At 35.8% G+C, this 24,672-nt stretch overlaps 1 protein-coding gene across 1 annotated transcript in view; it reads right to left on the bottom strand.

Moving 5' to 3' along the window:
* LOC150093414 (gelsolin, cytoplasmic-like) overlaps window positions 1-24,672 on the bottom strand; it is a 154,321-nt gene that overhangs the window by 123,441 nt on the left and 6,208 nt on the right. Inside the window, exons 2-5 of the mRNA XM_090413610.1 lie at window positions 13,999-14,073; window positions 10,752-10,820; window positions 5,555-5,685; window positions 3,662-3,942 (exon numbers count right to left, since the gene is read on the bottom strand). Of these exons, the coding sequence (XP_090269736.1) occupies window positions 3,662-3,942; window positions 5,555-5,685; window positions 10,752-10,820; window positions 13,999-14,073 (556 nt within the window). The remainder of the gene's footprint in view (window positions 1-3,661; window positions 3,943-5,554; window positions 5,686-10,751; window positions 10,821-13,998; window positions 14,074-24,672) is intronic.

Below are 24,672 nucleotides of genomic sequence, written 5' to 3'. Positions count from 1 at the left end.
TTGCAGAAGAGAGGGGAAAAATATCGGCATAGGACTACGGTAGTTAGCGACTTATATATCAGTTCTAAAGCCGGTACAAGATCTAGAGGGAATCTGCAATTTTTGTATACCAATGCTAGAAGCATTAGAAATAAGAGAGAAGAATTTTTGGCATTAGTCAGTGAAATCTCACCAAAAGTTGTAGGCATTAGTGAAACTTGGCTGTCAGCAGAAGATGTGGTCACTGGAATTGAATGTGATGGGTACAGTATTTTCAGGGAGGATAGAGAAGATAGAACAGGAGGAGGAGTACTGTTGATGATAGCTGATGTGTTGCAGCCAAAGAAAGTAGTATATCATGATGATAGACATGTGAATGAGAGTTCATTTGAGGCAGTCTGGTGCGAAATAGTGACCAACGCAACCAAATATACAGTTGGATGCTGCTATAGGCCAGGGAGTACAGGGGGAGATATTGAATTCATGCATCAGCAACTTAGTGCAATGAGTGAAGGCTTAGTGATTATTATGGGGGATTTTAATTATGGTGATATCAATTGGAAGGAGGAAATATCACGTAGCAAAAAGGAAATGGAGTTCATACATCTGCTACGAGATAATTACTTGAAACAGCACGTAACTGAAGGGACACGTGGTGTGAGAGTGTTGGACCTGGTTATTGGTTCAGAGGTTATATGCATAAGTAAGGTGACCTCGTTACCTCCAGTTGGTGAAAGCGATCATGTGGTATTGACTTGGGAGGTTGCAAAATCTGTGGATTTTTCTATTAAGAAGGGGTATGTACGAAACTACAGGTTAGGCAATTATAACAAGCTTCGGAGTGAGCTTGCAGCCATCCCATGGCAGAACATATTGCAAGGGAAAGATGTTAGCAGTGCTTGGGATAAAATCAGCGGGTATCTGAGGAAAGCAATATCAGATTGTGTCCCCATGGTCAGGAGGTCAAACAAGGCAGGCATTAGATGGATGAGCAGTAGTATCAAGCTTGAACTACAAAAAAAGAAAATGTTATGGAGAATTTACAAGGAGAAGGGCGATCAGGACACCCATGAGCAGTACAAGGCTCAAGCTAGGAAGGTTACCAGCATAGTAAGAAAAGCTAAATCAGATTATGAGAAGACCTTAGCCAAAGAGATCAAGGGTAATCCCAAAGAGTTCTTCCGCTATGTGGCAAGTAAGAGGAAGAATGACTTGAAGGATAACCTTAGTGGGTGCTGATGGTATTGAGGTGACAAAATCAGATGTAATAGTCGAGTTACTGAGTGATCACTTCTCAAAAGTCTATCACCCAAGTGAGGATATCTCTATACCTATAGCAATACCTAATGTGAGAATTGAAGCTAAAGAATCAGAGGTATTAAATATATTGCGAAACTTAAATGCAAACACTGCGGTAGGCTTAGATGGAATATCAGCTCGGGTGTTGCGTGAATGTGCAAATGAATTGTCAACCCCTCTTACCTGGATATTTAATTTAAGTTTGAACTCTGGTATGGTCCCTAGGGAGTGGAAGTTAGGCAAAGTGGTTCCTTTGCATAAGGGTGGCTCTAAAACTGCAGTATTGAATTACAGACCAATCACCATCTCAGGAGTAGTGGTAAAAGTATTGGAAAAGTTGGTTAAAGACAAAATTCAAGAATGGGTGGATCAGGATATGATACTCTATAGAGGCCAACATGGTTTTGTTAAAGGTAGATCCTGCCTTAGCAATCTATTAACTATCCATAATAGAATAACATCAGAGTTGGACAAAGGAACTGGCTACACAGTGGTACTTCTGGATTTTGCTAAGGCTTTTGACAGGATACCCCATAGAACACTGTTACGCAAATTGGAGCAGATGGGAATGGATATTAAATTGGTGATATGGATAGGAGAATGGCTCAGGGAGAGATACCATAAGGTGGTGTATGGAGGAGCCGAGTCCAGAATGAGGCAGGTGACCAGTGGTGTGCCTCAGGGCTCTGTGCTTGGGCCAATGTTGTTTAATTTGTATATAAATGATATAGGAAACGGCTTAAAGGGAGATATTCAGTTGTTTGCTGATGATGCAAAGTTGTGTAGTGCAATAAAAAATCAAGCTGATGTTGAAAGTTTGCAGGAGGATTTAAATAAGCTGGTAAAATGGGCAAAAGAAAATGGATGTCAGTTCAATGTGGAAAAGTGTAAAGTCTTGCATTTTGGGATTAAAAGATTACCAGCTGTGTACTACATAGATGGAAAGGTACTCCAAGAGATTGATGAGGCTAGGGACTTAGGGGTATTGGTAGATAAGGAGATGAAGTTCAGAGGACACATTGCTAAGGTGTCCAAGATTGCACATAGGATTACTTGGTTGTTGAGGAACACACTGACATCCAGAGATAAAGAGGTTATTATTCCCCTTTATAAAGCATTGATACTTCCACATTTGGATTACTGTGCTCAGGTCTGGTCACCTGGATTCCTTGGAGATGAGGAGGCTGTGGAGAGGGTTCAGAGAAGAGTGACCAAGTTGGTGAGTGATATAAAAAATGTTCCCTACGTTGATAGATTGAGAGCTTGTGGATTGCAGAGATTGGTTGATAGGCGAAGAAGAGGGGATATGATAGAAACATTCAAATTACTAAAAGGTTTTTATAGGATTGATGCAGGGGAAATGTTTCAGCTGTGTGATAGTGATGGAAGAACAAGAGGTCATCTCTGGAAATTAAAGAAGAGTGTGGTTAACAAAGGTGTCAGAACAAGGTTTTTTGCCTGGAGGGTGGTGAATGAGTGGAATTCATTGCCTGACTTTGTTGTGAGCTCTTCATCTGTAAATGAATTCAAGAAGAGATATGACAGATATTGTTTTGCTAGTTTGGGTCTCCCGCGATGAGTCTACTGACTCCATGGAGATACCCGTAATAATAATAATAAAAAAGTTAGGAAAGATGTAGTGAAAAAGATGTGAGGACTAGATTTTTTATATGGAGAATTGTGGGTGGGAGCATATATGTTATTGGTTGAGTGAACCTCCTACGATGAATATGCTGGCTCCATGGGGGGGGGGGGTGATGTAATCACAGTAACAGTATCTGTTGTCACATGATGGGTAATAACTAATGATCCTGAAAGTATTCAATTTATGAACCATATTTATCCTTGGTTTTTAGCATTTTATGAAATAATGAGGAATAAGTAATTAATTTCTCCTACCATAATTAGTATTTAATCTTTATTAGTTCCTTAGCATTCTTCTTAGATAGTTCAATGTCATATTGATGCCCAAGAAATATAAATCACTGAATAAATAGATCCAATTGGCTATAATCTCTTAAGATATCTTGGAGTAATAATAATAATAATAATAAAGATACATCCTGAACATTCATAAAAAAGATTCCAAATGTCTCAAAACATATGTCAAATGAGTAGTTAATCTACAATGAAAAGAGGCTTAAAGAATATTCATTATGAAATGAAAGTACTCAATGTTTCTAAGTTTTAAGTATTCAATGTTCTATTCATCTTTTCCTTTAAGTACAGAATCAACAGCAAATATTATTATTTCATGTTTTAGAAAACATTAATTTTTAATGAATTTTTTCAAATATAAAAGTTATGCACTCCTTACTGTTAATATCAACATTAACCCATTTATTTTGTCAGTGTTTTCAATTATTATAAAGATTTTACTTACCTACTATATGCACAGTACTTCTTCCTGCATGGACATCAGAAGCAATGGCATTAGCAGCCTGGATAGCCTTTATCCGTTCCATTTTTCCACTGTTCTCACCTACCCAGATATAAATATTACGTCCTACATCAAGTATAAAACAATCTCCTTTGTTCATGGAATCAGGACTTAAGGCCACTTCATATATGCGTACATTACGCCTTCCTTTTACTTGTAGTAAACGTTTCACAACATCATCTACAACATGCCTAAACCCAGATTTAATACCACCTTCTAGGTATCTAAAAAAAAAAAAAAAAAACATATAACATTCTATTTAAAAAAAAAAAAAAATAGATATACATGATACACAAAGGGAACTTTGAATGGTGTAATATGAAAACCCTTATCTCAAATTCTGTTAAATTATGGAACATCAAGATATATTCACATGTATAATCTTAGCTGTTAATAACAACTGCAAGTATATTTGGTGAAAGATGTCAAAAATTGAATTTCTGACTGGTGTGCTTAGAATGAAATAATGAAGCAATGAAATACTTAACTACTCCACCTTTGGCTTGAGAGCTTAATGCTACAACACTGTATTTTCTGTTTTTTCCTTTGTTTTTTAGTTTAACTAATTAACATAAAATAAAAAAATAAGGCAGATAAACCTATCATGTTACCAATTTGAAGGAATCTGGTAGATGCTTAGATAATTGAGAGGTAGAAGCTTGTCCTTAGAAGATTCCTTGCTCTTGTTGGTCCCATTTCAGACAAACAGGAAGATCTGCTTTTATTTGGCTAGAATAACACAAGTCTTATATTGAATACCGTGAGACTAAACAGTCTGGACTTGCAGCATATGCTATCAATACTAGACACAGAGTTCATTGGAACCAAACAAGAGTTTCTCATAAAAGACAATTCTTGTGGAATGGTTATATATAAAGAAAAGTGTGAAGCTCTACTTCACTCTCCTAACTTAAACTGATCCGATGGTCTACGTCTATCCCCTTTGTGGGAGATAGTACTTTTTAAATCAGCTAATCTTTCCTAATTTTATTTTGTTTAAATACACAGCTGTTTTTTTTTTTAAAAGTTGGGAAATTTACTGACCTTTTTAGTTATCTTACATTAGCTAATTAGATGGTACTTTTTAGAATTGTCTGTAAATGTTCAATTGCCATTAAGTGTTTTTTGTACTGAAGATGTCTATAATACTTAGGCAAAAATTTTACTAATAAAATATATTACATGTGTTTTTATCTGGTATTATAATTATTTTAAATATGCCTACTCACAGTATTTCATTATTGAAACAAATATCCTTTCCGATTCTCTACCCTGTTGTGTGTGTGAGAGAGAGAGAGAGGAAGGGTAAATAATCATAGAAGGCCTTTGGACCCTGTGGAGATGCTTGTGTAGAATATGCTTTAAGGGATGCACTAGATACTATGTCATGTCATTACTAATTGTTTTCAAATGATTTTCTTCCAAACTGGCCTATTATGTGTCATCATCTTTTTTCCTATTATGCTGTTGAATACCTACTCTAAACCACCAGCAAAATAGTAATGGCCTATGATTGCACAAGATTAATATTTAAAATATATCTTTGTTTATAAAGACAGTCAGTGAGTGGCTATATCTGAAATAGAATATTTGCATAAAATTTGTTCTTTTTTTATTTGTTTCTGTCTTAGCATAATAGTGATTATAACAAATATTTAAAATTTCAAAACAGATAAAATTAATTTGCACAAGTACATCAATCTCTTATTTTCACTGATTTAAAAGAATGATAAGCATTAATTATATGAACTGAATCAGGTAAGTACTATAATTTCAATACCATAAATGATAGAAGTTCTAAATTTGCACTGATATCTGCTGAAAATTGTCTCTTACCTTACACCTTTTTTAAAATATGAAAGGAATTGTTTAGTTTCATGATCCTGAACTTCCCGATGCTGCACAGGACTGCCTCCCAAGACATTATCTAACTCAACAGACTTGATAGCAGCTGCACCAGACTCATCCTGAAAATAAAACACAAGTTGAAAAAAAATGAATTAATCATGTTCATTTGGTATGACCAAAGGAAGATTACATAATACTGTGTGATTCTATCTGCATGAAAGCACCTCCACAGCATAATTGGAAGAACAATGGGAGATTGTGCCCTTTGATTGGAAAAAAACCTGAGTTTGATTCTCATCACAATGAAAGGAATCTTTATATGGGCTTTTTGAACTGAGGGCGAGTTAGCCAATCCTATATGGAAGTAGCAGGGTTTTTATCCTGCATACCAGCAAATTGGTGATGAGAATAGATGCAATTTACAGACAAAAAATATTGTTGGTGGTGGATGGCACTGTGTATAGTTGGAGAATTAAGTAGTGGAGATGGTGAGTTGTGTGTAGTTGGAGGATTAAATAGTAGGGATAATGATGAAATGTGTGTAGTGAAGTAGCTTGCCCTCCTGTGAAGATTGTAGGTGTCAGGTAATAATAATAATAAGCCTGTTATATATATGCTTTCATAGAACCTAACATTATTGAGCAACCTACTTGCCCCATGATCAACAGATTAAACTCCATGTTCAGAAAATTCGAAATACTTAGGCATAATTTTTAGTGAAGCCACAAATGAAATATGGAAATGGATAATGGAATAAACAAAGTTGGTATGGTAGAGAGCTAACTGAATAATTTGAAACAGATTTATTCAGTTAGAAACAAATAAGAAATTATCCCAAATACCAAGGTCGGTGCATTCAAACTAATTTTATTATTATTTTTATTCTTATTTAGGACCACCATGTGCATGTAGTCACAAGACTTATTGTGAGAGGTCCATCTTAGACAACCAAAGTATGATACCACTCCTTAAAGTTGTTCATCTTTCACCACCCTAGTAGACAATGCAATTATATGGTCCCACCACCGTCGATGCAAAAAAAAAAAAAAAAAATCTTGCCCACTTGCCCATTGCTTCCATTCACAACTTCCAGGGATAGCCCCTTGTCCTTGTTCCTTCCCTTGTTCTGCCATATGAAAGATCACCCTAGTGTCAATCCTGTAATCATTCATCAACAGTTTAAACATCTCATTTCAGTGAAATGTTTAAACTGTTGTTTAATCATTGCAATATGATGAAGCAGTGATAACATCACTGCTTCATCTTCTATCCATCAAACTTTGCGGGTTGATGTGTCCTCAGTCTATTCTCATAACTAACACTGTACAGTCCATCTTGATATCATTTTTGTTACCCATCTCTGCACCAATTTCAAGGTTAATTCATCCCTTTCAAATTCTGGTTACCAGATCTGAGCCCAATAATTCAGATATGGCCTTATACAACAGTATCACTACTCTTCTTTCTCTGTTGATCAACAACCTTCTCAGTATATCAGCAATCTTCTGGATTAACCTTCACAACATGGCCCCTAAACTTCAAATTTCTATCAATCATCACCCCCAAGATCCCTTACCTCTTCCACTTCGTCTAGTATATATTTCTGCCAACAGAGCATGCAACATTCTATCAGTGGACCCCAAATTTAAAGACATTACATTTTTGCAATAAACTGACACCTCCCCCCCCCCAATGCATTTACATACTCAAATCAACCTGAAGGACCACATCAGCACTGTCTCTAATAACCTTTTCCCCTTTATATCTAATAACCTTTTTCATCATCTGCAAACAACTGAATATCCTCTGTAATGCACTGATAGTCATACAGCAGCATTTCTGGCACTGAACCTTTGGGATTAGCAAGCCTATCTAATTTATTAGATCTATACAAAGTTTAAACTGATTTACAGTTCTGCTGTAATTATTATTATTGTTATTATTATTCAGGCCTCCATGGAGTCAAGAGACTCATTGTGGGAGGTCCTTCCTAGGAAACACAATCATACCACTCCTTGAACTCACTGACCGTTCTTGCTCTCACCACTCTATCAATGCATTCCATGATTCCACCACCCTCCATGCAAAGAAACCACTCCTCACCCTCTTGCTCACAGCTTCCTTTCATAATTTCCAGGAATGGTCTCTTGTCATCACTCCTTCTCACTGCTCCACCAAGTGAAAGAACTCCCCAGTGTCCACCCTATAACTGCCTCTCAACAAAGTCTCGATTATATCACCTCTCCTTCTTCTATCCACCAAACTCTGCAGTCCACATTCCCTCAGCCAATCCTCATAATTAACATTGTACAGTCCTGAAACCAACTTTGTTATCCGCTTCTGCACCCTTTCCACAGTTAATTTATCCCCTTCAAATCCTGGGGACCAAATTTAAGAACAATAGTCTAAGTGTGGTCTGATCAGGGTCTTATACAATGGAATGATAACTCTTCTATCTCTGCATGTCAACATCCTTCTCAGTATTGCAGCAATCCTCTGGATTACCTTCACCACCTTTGCAATATGCCCCCCCTGAATTTCAGTTTTCTATCAATCATCACCTCCAATTTTTATGATGGTATAAAAATTATTATACAGTGACCTGATATAAATGAACTAAATTCATCACTGAATTCTGGCTTAGGCAAATGCACAGCTCTGTGCATTTGCTTAAGCCAGAAAATCATGCTGAGAATAAATTGCTTTATTATTTTTCTTCATTATTATTATTATTATCATCATCATTGCAACAATCTCCATAGAATCAGAAGACTCATCATGGGAGGTTCGCTCAACCAACAACATATTTATCATATTGAACCTTAAAATCCATAGCACTCCCTCCATTCACAACACATTCCAGGTAATGTGTTCCACTCATCCATAAAAAAAAATTTTTTTTTTAAATATTAAAAAAATCTACTCTTCATACCTTACATAACTTCGAAGGATGGCCTCTTGTTCTTTTCTCTCTCAGTTTCTACTCTTTTTTATAATTGCCTCTGTATTAATCTAGTAAAATCTCCTCACTAACAGAAACATTTCTATTATAACCCCTCTTTTCCTCCTCCACTAAATTCTGTAATTTATATTCCTTTAACCTCTTTCCATAACTGACATTCCAGAGTCCTGATATTGCCTTAGTCACTCATCTCTGGATCTTCTCCAATGTTTTCACATCACAGTTAAAACTAGGTGACCTAATTGTGCAAAATAGTCCAAGTGTGATCTGACCAGCACTTTATACAGTAAGCAAAACTACTTCCTTATCCCTACTTGTCAGTGTACTCATAGCAGCAATAGTATGTGCAGTCTTTGTAACACTTGTAATGCAGCCTTTAAACTTCAGTCCATTGTCTCCCATATCCTCATCCTGAAGCATAGTTCCATCAAGACAGAACACAACCTTATATCTCTGTGCTCCAAAATATAATACCTTGAACTCATTAATATTATAATCCATGAAATATCAGCTTGCATAAGAAATAAGCTGAGCCTGTGTAGCTCAGTGGAAGTGTTGTTTACACTCCTCTGTACTACTAAACAGTCCAAAACAAGAGCATCCTCAGTTTGATTCTAGTGCTGGCCTGGTTGGCCGAGTGGTTAGCATATCTGCTCTCCAGCCAAAACGCTGTAAATTTGAATCCTGCCATGGCATGGATGTTTGCGATTGTCTGTGAAAATACCAGTGGTGATAGATGATGATGGTAGTTGCAGTTCGTTGTAGTTGGTGGATTGAGTGGTGGAGACAGAGACCTGTAGAGTAGGTGCCCTCCCTCGATGAGTCTTTGGACTCCCTGTAGGTATCACGTAATAATAATAACAACAACAAATGCAAATCAATTACACTCACACAAAAATTTACCAAACATATATACCCAAGAAGCCTACTGATAATTATGAGTTGGAATGGGTTGGGTCATGTTTGGAATTATTTCTGATGCAACTAAGGTGACGAGGCCAGTGTATTACGCCTGTTAATTATCTGTTCTTCTGGCTAGTTTACAAATTTTGCAAGATAAAAAAACCTGAATTTCCAGAGTGGGGGGAAGAGCCCCACTTGCCTCTGAAATGATAATTATGAGGGGTGTTTCAAAAGTAATGCTTATGCTGTGATAGCTTCCCACCCAAAAGATGTCAGTGAAACAAAAAAAACCAAAATATAGTTTTTAAGTCTCTACCGTAACAATTTCTTATTGTTATTTTTTCATCATGATATAGTCATTATTTTCAAAATTTTATGAAATAATCAGGGATTCAATGAGCCAAGTCTGTGTTATAGGGAGAATGTTAGACTTCAAATCTAATGTTTTCAGTAGCCATTTAAATGAATGACATTGTTGAAAATCCTTCTTACAGCCTGGACTTGGTTACTCCCTCAAACTTCTGATTATTTCCTAAATTAAAGACATTTCAAGGGGATCTATTGAGAAAAATACAAAACAAATCAAACTAAAAGGTAAGAAAATGGCTCCAAAGACACTTAAAGAGTTTTACAACTTTGAAAAACTTGTTATGAAGTGAAGAAATGGAGGAAGATTATATTGCAAAATGAGGTATAAAAATAAAGAAGACCTAACAAATAAAGTGAACAAAACTGTCTTTGGTTCACTTTATTTTACGTCTTTTGAGTGGTCACAGTGGAGGCATTGCTTTTGGAATCTTCCTTGTACATAACACCCATTCCATTATTGGAATGGGTATTATTGTCATTAAGTAATCAAAAGAAAACATATTGCATTGACATCTATGCAACAAGCATGTTTGGGTGTGACAGAGAAAGAAAATGAGAAATTTTTGGTTTAAAAAAAATTAAAAAAAAAAAAAAATTAATAACTGTAGTCAGTTCAAACTTTCATATGCTGATTTCTAAATAAAATAGAAGTACAATCTGCCAGAAAAATTCAACTACTACTCAAAAATGTCATATTTTGATTTGTTATTTGATCAAAATCTTTTTTATTTGCATGGGTTAATTCTTTCAAAATATAAATTTAAAAAAAGAGCATTAAAAACCTGAAATAATATCAGATCATCAAACAGGCCAATAAAAAAAAAACAGATGACAGAAATTTATGAATTCTTCTGCCTGTTAAATATCTGTTTATTCTTGTTTATTAATGCACCTATCAATTAAATTCTATATATAACATATGTTAAATATTTTTATCAAAATCATATCTACCTGAGAAGTATCCTTTCCTAGCCAGAAGTGAATATCCCAGTCTAATTTGCCACTTCTTGACTTCTTGGTCTAAAAACAAAAAAGAAATTCATTAATTAAATTATACAGACAAGTCATCTGCAAAAATACATGGCTGAGTACAGTCATGTTTATAACAGTGCATATTTTATAAAACAAGCAGGTATTCCAGCTCTCATGTATAGTCCTCAGACTGTCACCAGATCCAAATCTAATTGCACAGACATCCTCTAAATCCAGATTACTGCTTAATTAGCTGCTAATCCAGGTTGAATCTAATCTATCCGTTCCTCCAACACACAAATTATATATTTAGTTTAATCCTTTATCCAAGTGTAAGCAAACAAAGTTTGCACCTGAAATATCTTCAGAACTGGGGCAACTCGTGGCAAAGGTGAAAAAACTTGCACATCACTTGCCTTAGTATCCCCTAATGCAAAGCACATCTCCTTGTGGACATATATAATGCTATGCATTATGGGAGGGGTCACTACTCAGACTGGTTTCTACCTTTATTGAGGTTTCTTCAGTGAGAGCCAGACCCAGAGGTGATACCAAAGTTGAAGCAATGCAGAAGTCATATTTACTTATATGAGCTGCCAAAAGGTGTCACACCTTATTATTAAATTACTCTGGATTAAGTGATGGGAAGTTTGTCCACCTTTGCCACGTGTTTCCCCAGTCCTGAAGATACTTCAGCCGAACTTTGTTTGCTTACACTTGGATCTTTCTCTAATCCAGAGTAATTTAATAATAAGGAGTGACCTTTTGGCAACTTGTATAGGTAAATATATGACTTCTGCATTGCTACCTCGGTATCACCTCTGGCTTCCGCTGAAGAGACCTCAATAAAGGTCGAAACTGGTCTGGGCAGTGACCCTTCCCATAATGCATAGCATTATACATGTCTGCAAGGAGATGTGCTTTGCATTATGGGATACTAAGGCAAATGATGTGAAGTTTGTCCATCTTTGCCACGAGTTGCCTCAGTCCTGAAGATACTTCAGGTGCAAACTTTGTTTGCTTACACTTGAATAAAGGATTAAACGAAATATATAATTTATAGTCTAACCAAGTGGAGAAAAAACTTCCAACCTCCAACACACAGTTTCAGAGCCAGGACTCAGTTCATCAAAGTACATACATTTCAGGTTTGCTGTTAAAGGTGGAACAAGGTGTAATGCTTATACACACACCTATGCAAGGAGCATTAGAAACAAAGAAGCAGAACTTGTGATAAAATTAGTCAGTGAGATATGGTTGATAGAGAATGATATACTGACAGATTTAGAATATGATGGATATAGTATTTTAAAATGTAAAGGTTAAAAATAGAGTGAATATTGCAAAGTTCAGCAATATTCAGGACAGGAAGAGTTTATTATTATTGTTATGCAAGTTCCTCCAGGGTATTGAACACTCAATAAAGATGTTAAAAGTTTATTTTTTACTTGGTTAGGCTATAATAAATTTAGTTTAATCCTTTATCCAAGTGTGTGCAAACAAACTTTGCGCCTAAAAGTATCTTCAGGACTGGGGTAAAGTGGTACAACACCGGGCAACTCCTTGCAAAGGCGGAGCAAGCTACCAACACTCCTATCTCAGTATCTCCTGGTAATCCTCAAACTTCCACATTCCTTCAGTCTGTCCTAACATGTGCAATTCCACAGGCTGGTTATCAGCAGGGGATGTCTCCCCAACCTCCATGTGGAGCTTCTAGGAAGCAGTAATGATAATGGCATTAAAGGCATTTGGTGCGAGGCTGAAATGAACAAAAATTTTAGATATCTAGTGAACTGTTTCCATAGGCCAAGAAACATAAAGAGAGATAATTCTGAAATACTTGTGCAGATGCAACTGGTGAGTGACAGACAAATGACAATAATAGGTATTATCCCTCATTATTATCACATAGAAGTAGGAAATAACGTTTATGAATAACAAGAATGAAATTGCTTGTTAGATGATAATTATCTTACACAAGACATGGTGGAAGTAACATGATGGGCATGAGGGTTAGATTTAATAATGAATGTGTTTCTTGGCCTCTATCTAGTGCAGTGATTTTCAGCCAGTGTGTCGTGAGAGGTCTTCAGGTGTGCTGAGAGATTTATGAAAACAAATTAATCAAAAGAAATAATGTCATAATTTGCGCATTTATTTATTAGTGTCTGGTCTTCCATCTTCTTGTGTGTGTAAATCAATCAAAATTACTTATTTTTTGCCAGATCATCAAAAAAATTAAAAGAACATATTTTTAGTGTGATGCAGAATTTTAATAATTAGTCTAGGTGTGCCGTGTTATGAAAAAGTTGAAAATCACTGATCTAGTGGGCTATTTCCATAGACCAAGAAACACAACCATCATTCGTTTTTTTTTTTTTTTTTTAGTTTTATATCAGGTGAGCCAGTTCATAAATATAGGATTCTTTGCTCATGTAGTAAAAATGAGAGATAATAAAAGAAAAAGACAGAGAGAAAGGGAGTGACAGCGCTGGAGAAGAACACTGAAAAGTTAAATGTTAACTATGATATTTAATTCTTTATTATCAGTTACTGTGGAATTCTTATCTGTTTCTTCCTTTTATCAAATATCTAGCTTCTGTAAACAAAGCTTATAATATATATCTGGACAGGTATTTAACTCAAAGTAAACAAATATCAGTATAACCTAGTTATACTGATATTTGTCTGTTATATCAAGGAACAACAGAATGCAGGCATGTTATTTGGTTATATCCACAACTGCAGACCTTTAATCAACCAGTGCACTATTCAGGGGAAAATAAATTATGTAAAAATTCTGCAAGTAATGAAAAGAATGCAACAATGGAAAAGAAATTAAGAAAGAAAAAAAAGAAAAACAAACAAACTAACATTTTTCAAAAGACATTAATATATCATTTAAAGTGGTCATCAATTATTTCATTATATGAACCATGCAACAGGAATGCTAAATATTGCATTCAGCATAATGATTTTAATACATAATTTTAAAACTATTTATTATTAACATTTGGATTTTAGTCAAACAGGATTTACAAATGCTTATTTCTAAATGTTTTTAATAAAAAAAACATCTTAAATAAGCACTGTTCTAAGTATTTTTAACACACACACACTATATCCCAGAGTTTTGTCATTCGGCCATAAATATTCTTAACAAGTAGCTTCAGTGACTAAGGTGCTCTAAACTATATAAACAAATAATTACAAGTGCATAACTTACACTAAGCACAATGTACGAATCCCCACAATAGAAATTTCCATACTGGGATGAATCCACTGGTTTTACTTCCATTTGCTAAAATAATAAATATACATATTTTATATATAAATATGCACAAAAACAAAATGTAAAATAATCAACTACGTTTAATTAACTTAATAATTAGCTCTTGTTTATTCAATATTCTTCAGTATATATATACACACACACATATAGCAAACTAGGCAATACTGATGATCTCCAGGTGACCGTCACCATTTTGAGAATCTTCAACTCAGCTGAATACAAATGTGAGAAAGAGCAAAGAAGAAATTCGTAAAAAAAAAAAAAAAAAAAAAAAAAGGATTTGATGAGGAGGTTGTTACCAGATTAATGTAGAGCAGTGCTTCTCAAATGGTGGGCCACGGCCCCCTTGGGGCCATTAGTTTTGTTGAGGGGGGGGGGTGAAATAATGAAAAACAAATTTAAAATGTTTTAAGACTAAGTGTGCCATGTCAAATATGTAGGTAAGATGTAATAAAAATATAATATTTGCATTTGATTTTTGCAATATTCACTGTGTATCTTTTGTATATACAATAGATATTATAATAATATATGTCTATATTATGAATTTTTTTCCGATGGGGGCTGCGAAATATTTTAATTTTTCCAAGGGTGCCTTTACTCCATAGGCACTGATGTAGAGGAGGACAAGAGCAGAATAAGAAGCCATTAATGGAAGCTGTATAAGAAGGGTGTGAGCAGGGAGCAAGGGCAAATTCTCCATGCTTGCTGCACAAGCTCATTAATTGAGAAAGAAGTAATATTTACTTGTTAGTAAATGAATGCATTTATAAGCTTTCCATTTAGACTTTTATTTTTGTAGACAGAAGACATCTTAAGCTTACGTGGCAATAATTGAGCTTTGCGTTGTGTATCGAAGGCCGATGCTTGCTCGTCTAGTCAAAGCTACCTTGGCTTGCTCAGTTGTAGGAGCTTCCAGGTCCACGCAGCAGCATTGTGATTTCATGCGTGCGCATAGCCATTTCCGCTCCCTTCACGTAGTCTTAACACAGGTCATACGCAGTGAAAGTAACTCTAGCCAGCGAATTTCAGCCAGCCTTTACAAGTGTGCATGTTGCTTGGGAAAATTAAGTTGCAAACTTTTTATGACAATGTTATTGACCAGTTCATAAAGAAGAACCGTAGGGTAGAATTTGTATTCAAGTAGCTAAATTGAAAAAGATAGAATATCATTTGTAAAATAAATGTTGTATTTGTATGATTAAATGTACATAAATTTCTAAATATATAGTTTTAAATGATCAGTAATTTATTATTCCGCAAATCAGACTTCAATCACACCTCTCACTCTCTGATTGATAACAAGAGCAAGCATGAATTTCAAGACCAGCATTAGCCCCTGGCAGGGAGTGATGAGGAGGTTCTTTGTATGGGGAGTGGACTGAATTGCCTGAACATGTGATGAGAACAAAAACTGTGAATGATTTAGGGCATGGTTCGATAATCTTTTTGCATGGGAAAATGTGGACCTCCCATCACGAGTAGTCAAGAGCCTGACATCTGATGTTGTTCTTCTTCTTCCTTTCTAGTAATAGGCCTAGTGACCTGTTACAATCTCTTCTCATCTTTTCAAAGGCCATCCACTGTTCCTTCTCCCTTGAAGTCGACATTTTAGTCTCTCTCTGGGAGTCTTCCTTCACTCATTCTTTCTGTACGTTGTTTGCAATCTCACTGCGATGTTAATAATAATAATAAATAATCTTGAAGTTAACAATATTATGGAACTAGTTAGCATATTTCGATGTATATTAAAGGAATGTGCAAAGGAGCTAAAAGTATCTTCTTAGTTGTGCAGTGCAACAAAAGAAGGAAAGATGGTTTCAACTGTATAAAAGGTACAACAAGGTCAGAGAGGCTGGTTAGAAATTGAATACAAAATTGGATTAATGAGAATGGGAATCTTTTACAGAAGGCTGTATGGACTTGCTAAGGGAGGTATTTCTTCAGTAACATTTTACTATTATTGATGATATTATCATCATTGCAGGAGGCTCAATTAACCAATATTCACACAACACATAATATATATCTCTCCTTATAACTCATTTACTGATAGAGCACTCACTACTACCTTTTGCAATCCATTGCACTCATTCACCAAGCAAAAAATGTAGTCCTCTTAACCTCAACTATGCAACTTCCAAGGTTGATCCCTTGTTCTCACTTGTCCTGTCATCTACTGAAAATTTCCTTTGGTACTTATTCTATAAAATTTCTTTAGTAACTTATGTTTCTATCATATCCCCCTCAAGGCCTGTGTAGCTCAGTGAAAGTGGCATTTGCCATTTCTACTGAGCATCTACAGCAATGAAGAAAGATCATGTTTAATTCCAGTCGCTAATAGAGTAACTTTTTCTTAGACTAGTTCCCAAGTTATTCAATATCTAGCATGAGAAAACTTTTTTTTTTTCCCTTCTCCTGAAAACTCTAATAATTGGCATATAATGAATAATGATTGGCATATAATTTATTACCATTGTCTTGAAGGATCCTTTAAGCAATGGAATTATTTTGTCCTCTTTCTGGTTTTTCATTCCCCAAACTCAAAAAAACTGACCATAGAACCCACACTATTTCAGACTTCCATAAACTTATCGCTAATCTAGAGAAGTTTAATAATAGGGTGTGACATCCTTTGGCAACTCGTATAGGTAAATATGAGTTCTCCATTACTTCCACCTTAGTATCACCACCTCTGGGTCTGGCTCCCACTGATGAGACCCTTAAGGGTCAAAACCAGTGGGAAGGCAATGCTGATGGATGGCAATGCTATAGCCAATTGTTAGATCCTAAATGGAGAAATTTTGCAAGGAAATTGTTCATTCAGGATTTAACATGCAAAATCTAACTACTTAAGGAAATAGCTGCACACCAGCAGAAAATAAAGAAAACTTGTTTAATATATGTGAGAATATGTATTCCTTATATGTGATGTATCGAAATTTATTGCTGTCTAACAGAAAATCAAATTAGAGAATTTATATAAGAGAAATGTTGGCTTGTTATTGGTCTCATTAAGCTATCTAGTATACTGTAAATCACCAGACAGGTAATAAGCAACAGTCCAAAGGTTGCATGTGAACTGTACAAGTCGAGCGTAGCACCGGAGGCAATGGCTTACGCAGAAGGTGATGGTAGCATGGTTTCCATGAAAACAGCAACCTAAGAGCAAAGGGAGAGTAAGGGATCGACTTAAGGGCATAAACGATAAAGGTCGTGTGCAAAAGACCCAGCAAAAAAGGGGGTGCACGAGAGGAGAATATAAGGTGATGTGCACCATATTGACCTCTCTTCTTTCTTTTTCCTGGTTCCTGCTTGGTGAGTTTTGATGGGTGGTTCGTGAGAGTGAGGAGCATAGGTGCTGCGATGCTAGACAGTGGGCCTTTTCCTGGAGATGCCCAAGAGATTCTACGCAGAGCCATTCGTGAATTATCGGCCTTTGCAGAATCGTGCCATCGCTGAATGTCCCATCGGAAGGAGCGGAGAAAGTCCCCTTAGACACAGCAGAAACACGTTCTTGTCTGGCAGTAGTTCAAGGACAATGTAGTCACAATGCCAGGTGCAGAGACAGCCTAATCGCAAGGTAACCAGAACCAACACATGGTAGCAACTAGACCTCCAGAAAGAACTCTGTAACGTAGAGAACTTTATTATATGTTTTGGAAGTATTAGAAGAAAGAAAATTGTGTGTAATTATAAGATGTGGACAATTTATTAGAGAATTTTAGTGAGAATACTTATTTGGAATAACTAGTTTCCATTGAACAAAATAATTGTTCGGAAGTGATTCTCATGTTTGAGTATGATTGAGTTTGATAAGTGAAATTAAGATTGCAGATAGCCTTTAATTGAGTAACACCAGAATGTATAATATGTAATTAATGAGTGGCATGTGAAAAGGGATCATAAGTTTATGTGGTATTGTGTTTGCTTTCTACCTTATCTAGTTTGATTAATAATTTGGAAACTAAGTGTGTTTGACTAACTTAGAATGTATTAACTTCCTTAGCATGAACTTTATTTAGTATGAAATTGAGATTATTTGAATATGATTCATCTTAGTTGTACATGTCTTAAAAATTCCAATAAACATGTTTTATTACTTATGCCTGAGTCATGCCTCGTTACGAGATCAAATTACCACTTATAAAATAGAACCTTAGCAGGAAGAATTTAGAAGGTATATAAAGATAGATTACATGTCATGACCCAGTATCTGAAATCTGTACGACCGTAATGAAGTGCATAATGATGTGTGTATGCCTTGAGATGTAGGATTGTTCCCACAAGTAAGAATCTTTTCTGTTATAGGATACTGGCTGGCACAGCATAATATAAATTTTGCCAGTATCTGAAAAGGATATAACCCTAGATAGAAATTTCTTAGGCTCGATAGTAAAGTAGATAATAGTGATTATAGAGACAGTAAAGATAGAAAATTAGGAGAAAGTAACGACGTAACACAATGAAGTTCAAACTGAGGCTTGGCTGTTACACAAGTAGAGGGGTAATGCATGGCAATGCTGTAGCCCATGAAGTTAACTGTGTCACGGCTGTTGAGTGGTTCTGCTCAGTGATGGAGTGAGCCTGCCACTGGGTAGAACCAAACGCTGAGAGTTCTTCTTAGTGACAGGGTGAGCCTGTTACTGAGGGTGAAACAACGCTGAGTTTTGATCCTTCGAGTCACTCATTTTTGGGTGATCCAGGGGATCTCACGAGTTTTTGGAGAGATAACCCCGTACTTATTACAGGGAAACCAGTCTAGGCAGTGGCCCTTCCCTTAATGCATAACATTATACATGTCTGCAAGGAGATGTGCTTTGCATTAGTGGAGATACTAAGGCAAATGATGAGAACTTATACCACCTTTACCACGAGTTGCTCCAGTCCTGAAAGTACTTCAGGCACAAACTTTGTTTGCTAACACTTGGATAAAGAATAAAACCCAATATATAACTAGTAGCATAGCCAAGTGAAAAAACTTCAATAAATAGATATTCTTAATGAAATCATTCTCTGTATCACACCACCAGTCACCTGATTCCTCTTGGATTCTACTCCACTATATTATTATTATTCATCCTCCACAGAGTTGAGGATGAATAATAAGTGAATAATTACTAGTTAGTGGGCATCACACAATTTGTGTGATGCCCACTTAACTAGTAACATATCCATCATATTGAATCTTGAATTCATTTATGTTTCCACACTCAATGCATTCCACTCGCCCACCACTTCTCCATGTAAAAAACCTACTCTTCACACAACTTCCAAGGATGACTTCTCATTCTTCTGTTTTTTTGCTCTTTTAACAATCCCATCTGTAAAAAGAGCAAAAAGGAAGAATGAGATACCCAGTCAGTCAAGAGATTAAAATCTCTTCACTAACTGAAATGCCTATCATATCACCTCTTTTCCTCCTATTTACTAAATTCCAACTTACATTGCCTCAGCCTCTCCACAGTCATGATATTACCTTAGTCATTTGTCTTTGGATCTTCTCTAGTGTTTCCACATCACAACCAAAAGTAGGTGACGAAATCTGACACAACAGTCCATGTGTGGTCTGACCAATGCTTTATATATTGCCACCACCACCCCCCACTTCCTTGTTAGTTATCATAGCAACAATACTAGTCTTTCAACACTGTAATGTGTCCTCAGAACATTAGTCCACTGTCAACCATCATCCCAGATCCCTAATCTCATCCACTTGTTGAAACACATTTCCATCACTATAGTATACAGCTTTTATTAAAATTATAACATCATTTGTCCAAGCTAACAGTCTATTTAAATCTTCCTTAAGGGAATTGACATCAGCAACACTCCTTATAATTCTGCCCAATTTTGCATCATCAGCAAACAAATGAAGATCCCCAGTTAATCTACATGAAATATCATTAACAAATAAGTTAAACACCCACACTTCACAAAGCTGTGCAATCCCCACATTTCTGAATTCCAATAATTAATTTTACCACATAATGATTGGGGTATAATTTATTACCATTGTCTTGGAGGATCCTTTGTACAATGGAACTATTTTGTCCTCTTTCCACTCCCTTGGGACTGTGCCAGAGCTAACACTTAGCGTGGTCAAAGGCATCACCATTTCTCTTGCACTTTCTCATAATATATTGGCCAAAATCACATTCAATCTCATAGTTGTAATTACACTGAGTATTCACTTCGTGAGGATGATACACTCTTGGAAAGTGATAACTCATTAATTTAACTATCTATTATGGTTCTCTCACTTCCCTTCATCAATATCCATTAAAGCTGTTACTTGGCAAAAAGTGAAAGAACACCTCAGGATATCCTCTCCCCCCCCCCTCGTCTCATAATCTAATTTTGCCCTTTACACCTTGCTAGTCATTCTTCGTGTTTTCTTTGAATTGTTCATGAGGCTGTTACCTTTTTTTTTTTTTTTTTTTTTTTTTTTTTTTTTTTTTTTATTAGGTCTACAGCAGGTGTGTTTTTTTTTTTTTTTCACTTTGTTGATGTTTCCTTTTATTAATTCCTAAATTGCATTACTTTGGTTTAAAACTAAGATGCACAAATGAAATTCTTTGACAGGTAATTTAAGAGTATTTTTCATGAATAATTGAAAGCAACATACGGAAAGCACGAAACAGCAGAAAGGAGACTGAAATGAAAATACAATCTATATGCACATCCTCATCCACAACATATGTCGTGTTTCTTACAAAGCAAGTCTTTAATTATATTCAATCATGAAAAAGTTGAAAAAATATTAATGAACAATCATTCATCTTTCTCTACTAATTATTCTTGTGATATTCGACCTGCAAGGATTCGTGAATAACCAATTATGATGATAAATGCGTCTATGATAAAGCTCCGAATTGTGAACATCTGTTGTTCTCATTAACTTGTAAAACTTTTGAATTCCATTACCAGATGGGATAACTGTGTATCCATACATCATTTTCAGAAAGGAATCACGAAATTTATTGCGCACACAATGTCGACTTTAGAAAATGCAATTCTATAAGGCCAGTTGGGTAATACATTTAGCACGCTCAACGTTATGCAGCTCAACTCTGTAGTTAGGAGTTCGTGAACACGGTTTCGTGTTCTACATCGGAAAACTTAAGAACTGTGGCGGGTATGAAATCCCCATCATCTACGCCCCTCGTCGTGTTTATCCTTAAGTCGTGAAACACTGTGGGAAGCTGTATTAGGTGCTAAAAATACCACCTTGCTTCGCCAGCCGTTCGCCTATGTGAAAGCGTTACGATACTGAAAAGTATAAAGCATGCTTAAAAACTGCATCTTGTCTGTCAAGTTGATATACTCCAGTGCTGAAAAAGTTGGCAATCAAATATCGATTACTGTAGCAGCTATTATGGGTAGTAATGGCCTTGACTCCTTCTCATAAAACTTTTCATATAAACAATTTTTTTAATGTTTTAGTAAATGAATATATCCCCTTGAGTAATTGAAATTATTATTATTACGTGACACCTCCCAAATTAATTCAACAAAGCATTATTGAATATCACAAACTGCACTTTTTCTATCTCCCCCGCAGAAATTTTGTTACCATTGTAACTCATGAAACTCACACTTGGGGCGCTGTAATGGTTTAACATTTTAATACAATTATCTCCAAAAATGAATTTACAAATGAGCGCCCATTTCACCTTTTTAAAATCAATTTCAATTAAAACATATAAAATATTGTCCATAGAAATACGATCGGAATTATGACCAAGGTGGTGCTATTTTATTTGTAATTGAAGTTTTAAATTTCCATATGCTCATAAAGAATCAGAAGTGAGTTTCTAGTTAATGTTTCAAAAAAGTTGGATGCGAATAGCAGAAAATTATGTTTTTACCTGGCCACTGGTGAGTATAGTATACTGAATGTAATGCTAGAAGAGTATTATGGAATTTGAATTTCGGAAGGCAATTGTTTTGTTATGATAGCAAACCTCATTTTTTGTTCTTGTGATTCCACATCACAAGTATTTTTCTGCATATCGTGAGGACATTCTGGGTCTCTTGTTGATATCCCTTCAGTCTCATATAATAATGTCTTTTTTTTTTTTTAATTTAATCAGCGTATTAGATCTTTCGTTCCATTCAGATAACGTATTTGGTTCATTTCCTCTAGAATATCCATAGGCTTCACTGGTAAAATTGTAAATAAACTATAACCCTTAATATTAAAAAAAAAAATTCAAAGTAAATATGTAGAAATAAAATTTAGATAAATAGAATAGCATAAAAAAGTAATTGGCATAAAACGTTCAGCTGCACAGTAGCAGAAGAATTTAATGGTTTGATCCTGAATATCTTTAACTTCACTAGCAAAAATAATAACAGTAGTGCAGCTAAGTTTAGCAGCTGTTTAGAGCCAACTGCTTTCTCCAGTTACTTATAATTTATTGCGTCGCGAAATGTAATCCAAGAATATGTCCAAGGTGTTAGGCTTGAGAGCATATTTCTTCCAGATGCAAGAAGCACTCAGAACTTCGTCAGGATCTAGAAGAAATGAAACTTAAAGAGTTGTGTTGAGCTTTACGAGGTTATTAATTTAAACACCACCCCATTGATCGCAACGCCATAAAATATCAGATACTGGTATTGCACAAGAAAAAACAAAGTGAACCTTTATGTAGTTTGCGGGTGGTAATTTGCTAGATAAGAAATAATTAATTGGAAACAGCGCCGTTGATGAGAACATCATTAACAATCCAGTAACAAAGGGTGGTCTTTTCTGGCTAAAGCACTGAGCATATGCATTCACTATATTTCCTGGTCATTGTTTATAAACGAATGCGACTTATTCAGGAAACGACCTTGAAAAATACAGTAGAAATATAAAATATTTGTGCAACGCTGATGATCGTTGTCAGGGGAATAATTATGAAAGTTATAAGTAAAAAAAAAAAAAAAAAGGATATCAATAAAATAAAATTGCAAGTAAGCTTTTAAAATAATGAGAGGGTGCTCTAATAAATTTATTCACGCTAAAAGCACATAAAACAATCAACAGATTCGTGACACGGAACTTCGTGATGTGTGCAGCAGAATTATTAGGTATTCTCACTTCCAGAAACTCAAAACACTTGAATGACGTCATCTTTCACGTGCCACCCCTCTGGTGTTTACATCCTCTGTTTTGAGTATGGCCCAAATCGTAATGTCACAATCCAAGCGAACACGTGTTGACATGCGCAAAAAAAAAAAAAAAAGCGTCAAGGGTGTCGTTTACTACAAACTTTTCAAGGTTTCAAGTCTCGACGCAAAGCCAGTTGAATAAATTGACAACATGAGCATATAACCAACTCTCTTGAAGGCTGTTGTATCTTACTCTAGCGGTTAAGTCTAGCAAAAAAAAAAAAAAAAAAGTGGGGGGGGGGAGGGATATTTGTTGCCTCTCAGCGTTCAAACGAACAAATCACGGCAGGTATGAAATGCGTGACGAAGGGCATCTTGCTTATCTGCACTCGGATCACGAAAATTAACTCTTTGTGTAAGTTTGGTTATTTTTATTGACTGAAACTAGGTCATAAATTAACACAGTTTGCGTCTAAAAGTCGCGGTTTGTGTACTGAAATAATGAACAGAAAAAAAAAAAAAAAACATTACGTGAGCAGAAACCTAAGGTTTCATGCAAGTCCTAGAAATATCATAAAAGCCCAAGCGTTAGTGAAACTGCTTACAAGATTCGACTGTAGCGACCATATAATAAGGGTTATTCATTCTGGTAGCATGTTGGTGTTTGCGCTAATTAGCCATCTGGCAATCTTTAATGCAAACAGGAAATTGGATAACTTTTCTTACAAGGCGAAGATTTGTGTGGTCAGAAACGTGTTTTCCATGGGCTAAGAGTTCCTAATAGTGCTGGTTGCATTCCTGATAGGATTGTCTTTGCTTTGTATAAAGTTGAAAAGCAGCTTTATTATTATTTTCTAACACGATGTCTGCATGTGGGGTTAACGCTTTTCGATTTTTCCGGTAGAACTACAACGCCTATATTCCAGAGGGAGCAATGCCCTCAGTATAACCCTTCTGCTTTCGAAAAGCATGTACCTCTTCATTGTTTATAGTTATAAATGAGACCACAGACTTAGAAAGAAAGAAATTAACGAAATCTTTTTTATGGCTACTATTATCGTTTCATTAGCCACATATCAAAAATAGTCGGCATACGGCGAAAAGAATGTAATCTGTCAAAGCATGCAATACGGTCGAAGTTGCCAAATGCCTCAGAGCAATTGCTGTGTAATACTTTTCCCCCGTAGGTTACGCAAAACGTTTCCGTAAAGGGTTACTGAAAGTGTGCAACCACGAAAACACAAGCAAGAAAGATTGGTTAAATTGCTCTGAATAACAAAAGCGAAGAAAAGTAGCTTAATCATTCTCCACTAATTACGATACATTACTCAAAATATCTGTAAGGTGGCACTTTGGTGTAAGTTTTCAAGGCCTAAAGAATTAAGTTCCTACTGATGCTGAATCAACATGCATAATGAATGACACCTTTAATGCAGTGGTGTAAATGCTATCAGCGGGGGGGGGGGGGGGGAATTGGGATGGATTTCAGAGAGATGGCCACAAAGTAAA

This window comes from Typopeltis vanoorti, chromosome 24 (assembly GCF_054136105.1).
Source record: "Typopeltis vanoorti isolate ZY-2024b chromosome 24, IOZ_Tvanoo_1.0, whole genome shotgun sequence".
In the NCBI taxonomy this organism is placed as follows: domain Eukaryota; kingdom Metazoa; phylum Arthropoda; class Arachnida; order Uropygi; family Thelyphonidae; genus Typopeltis; species Typopeltis vanoorti.
Note: the sequence above shows the minus strand (reverse complement) of the source record. Positions and strands in the feature narration are given on the sequence as shown.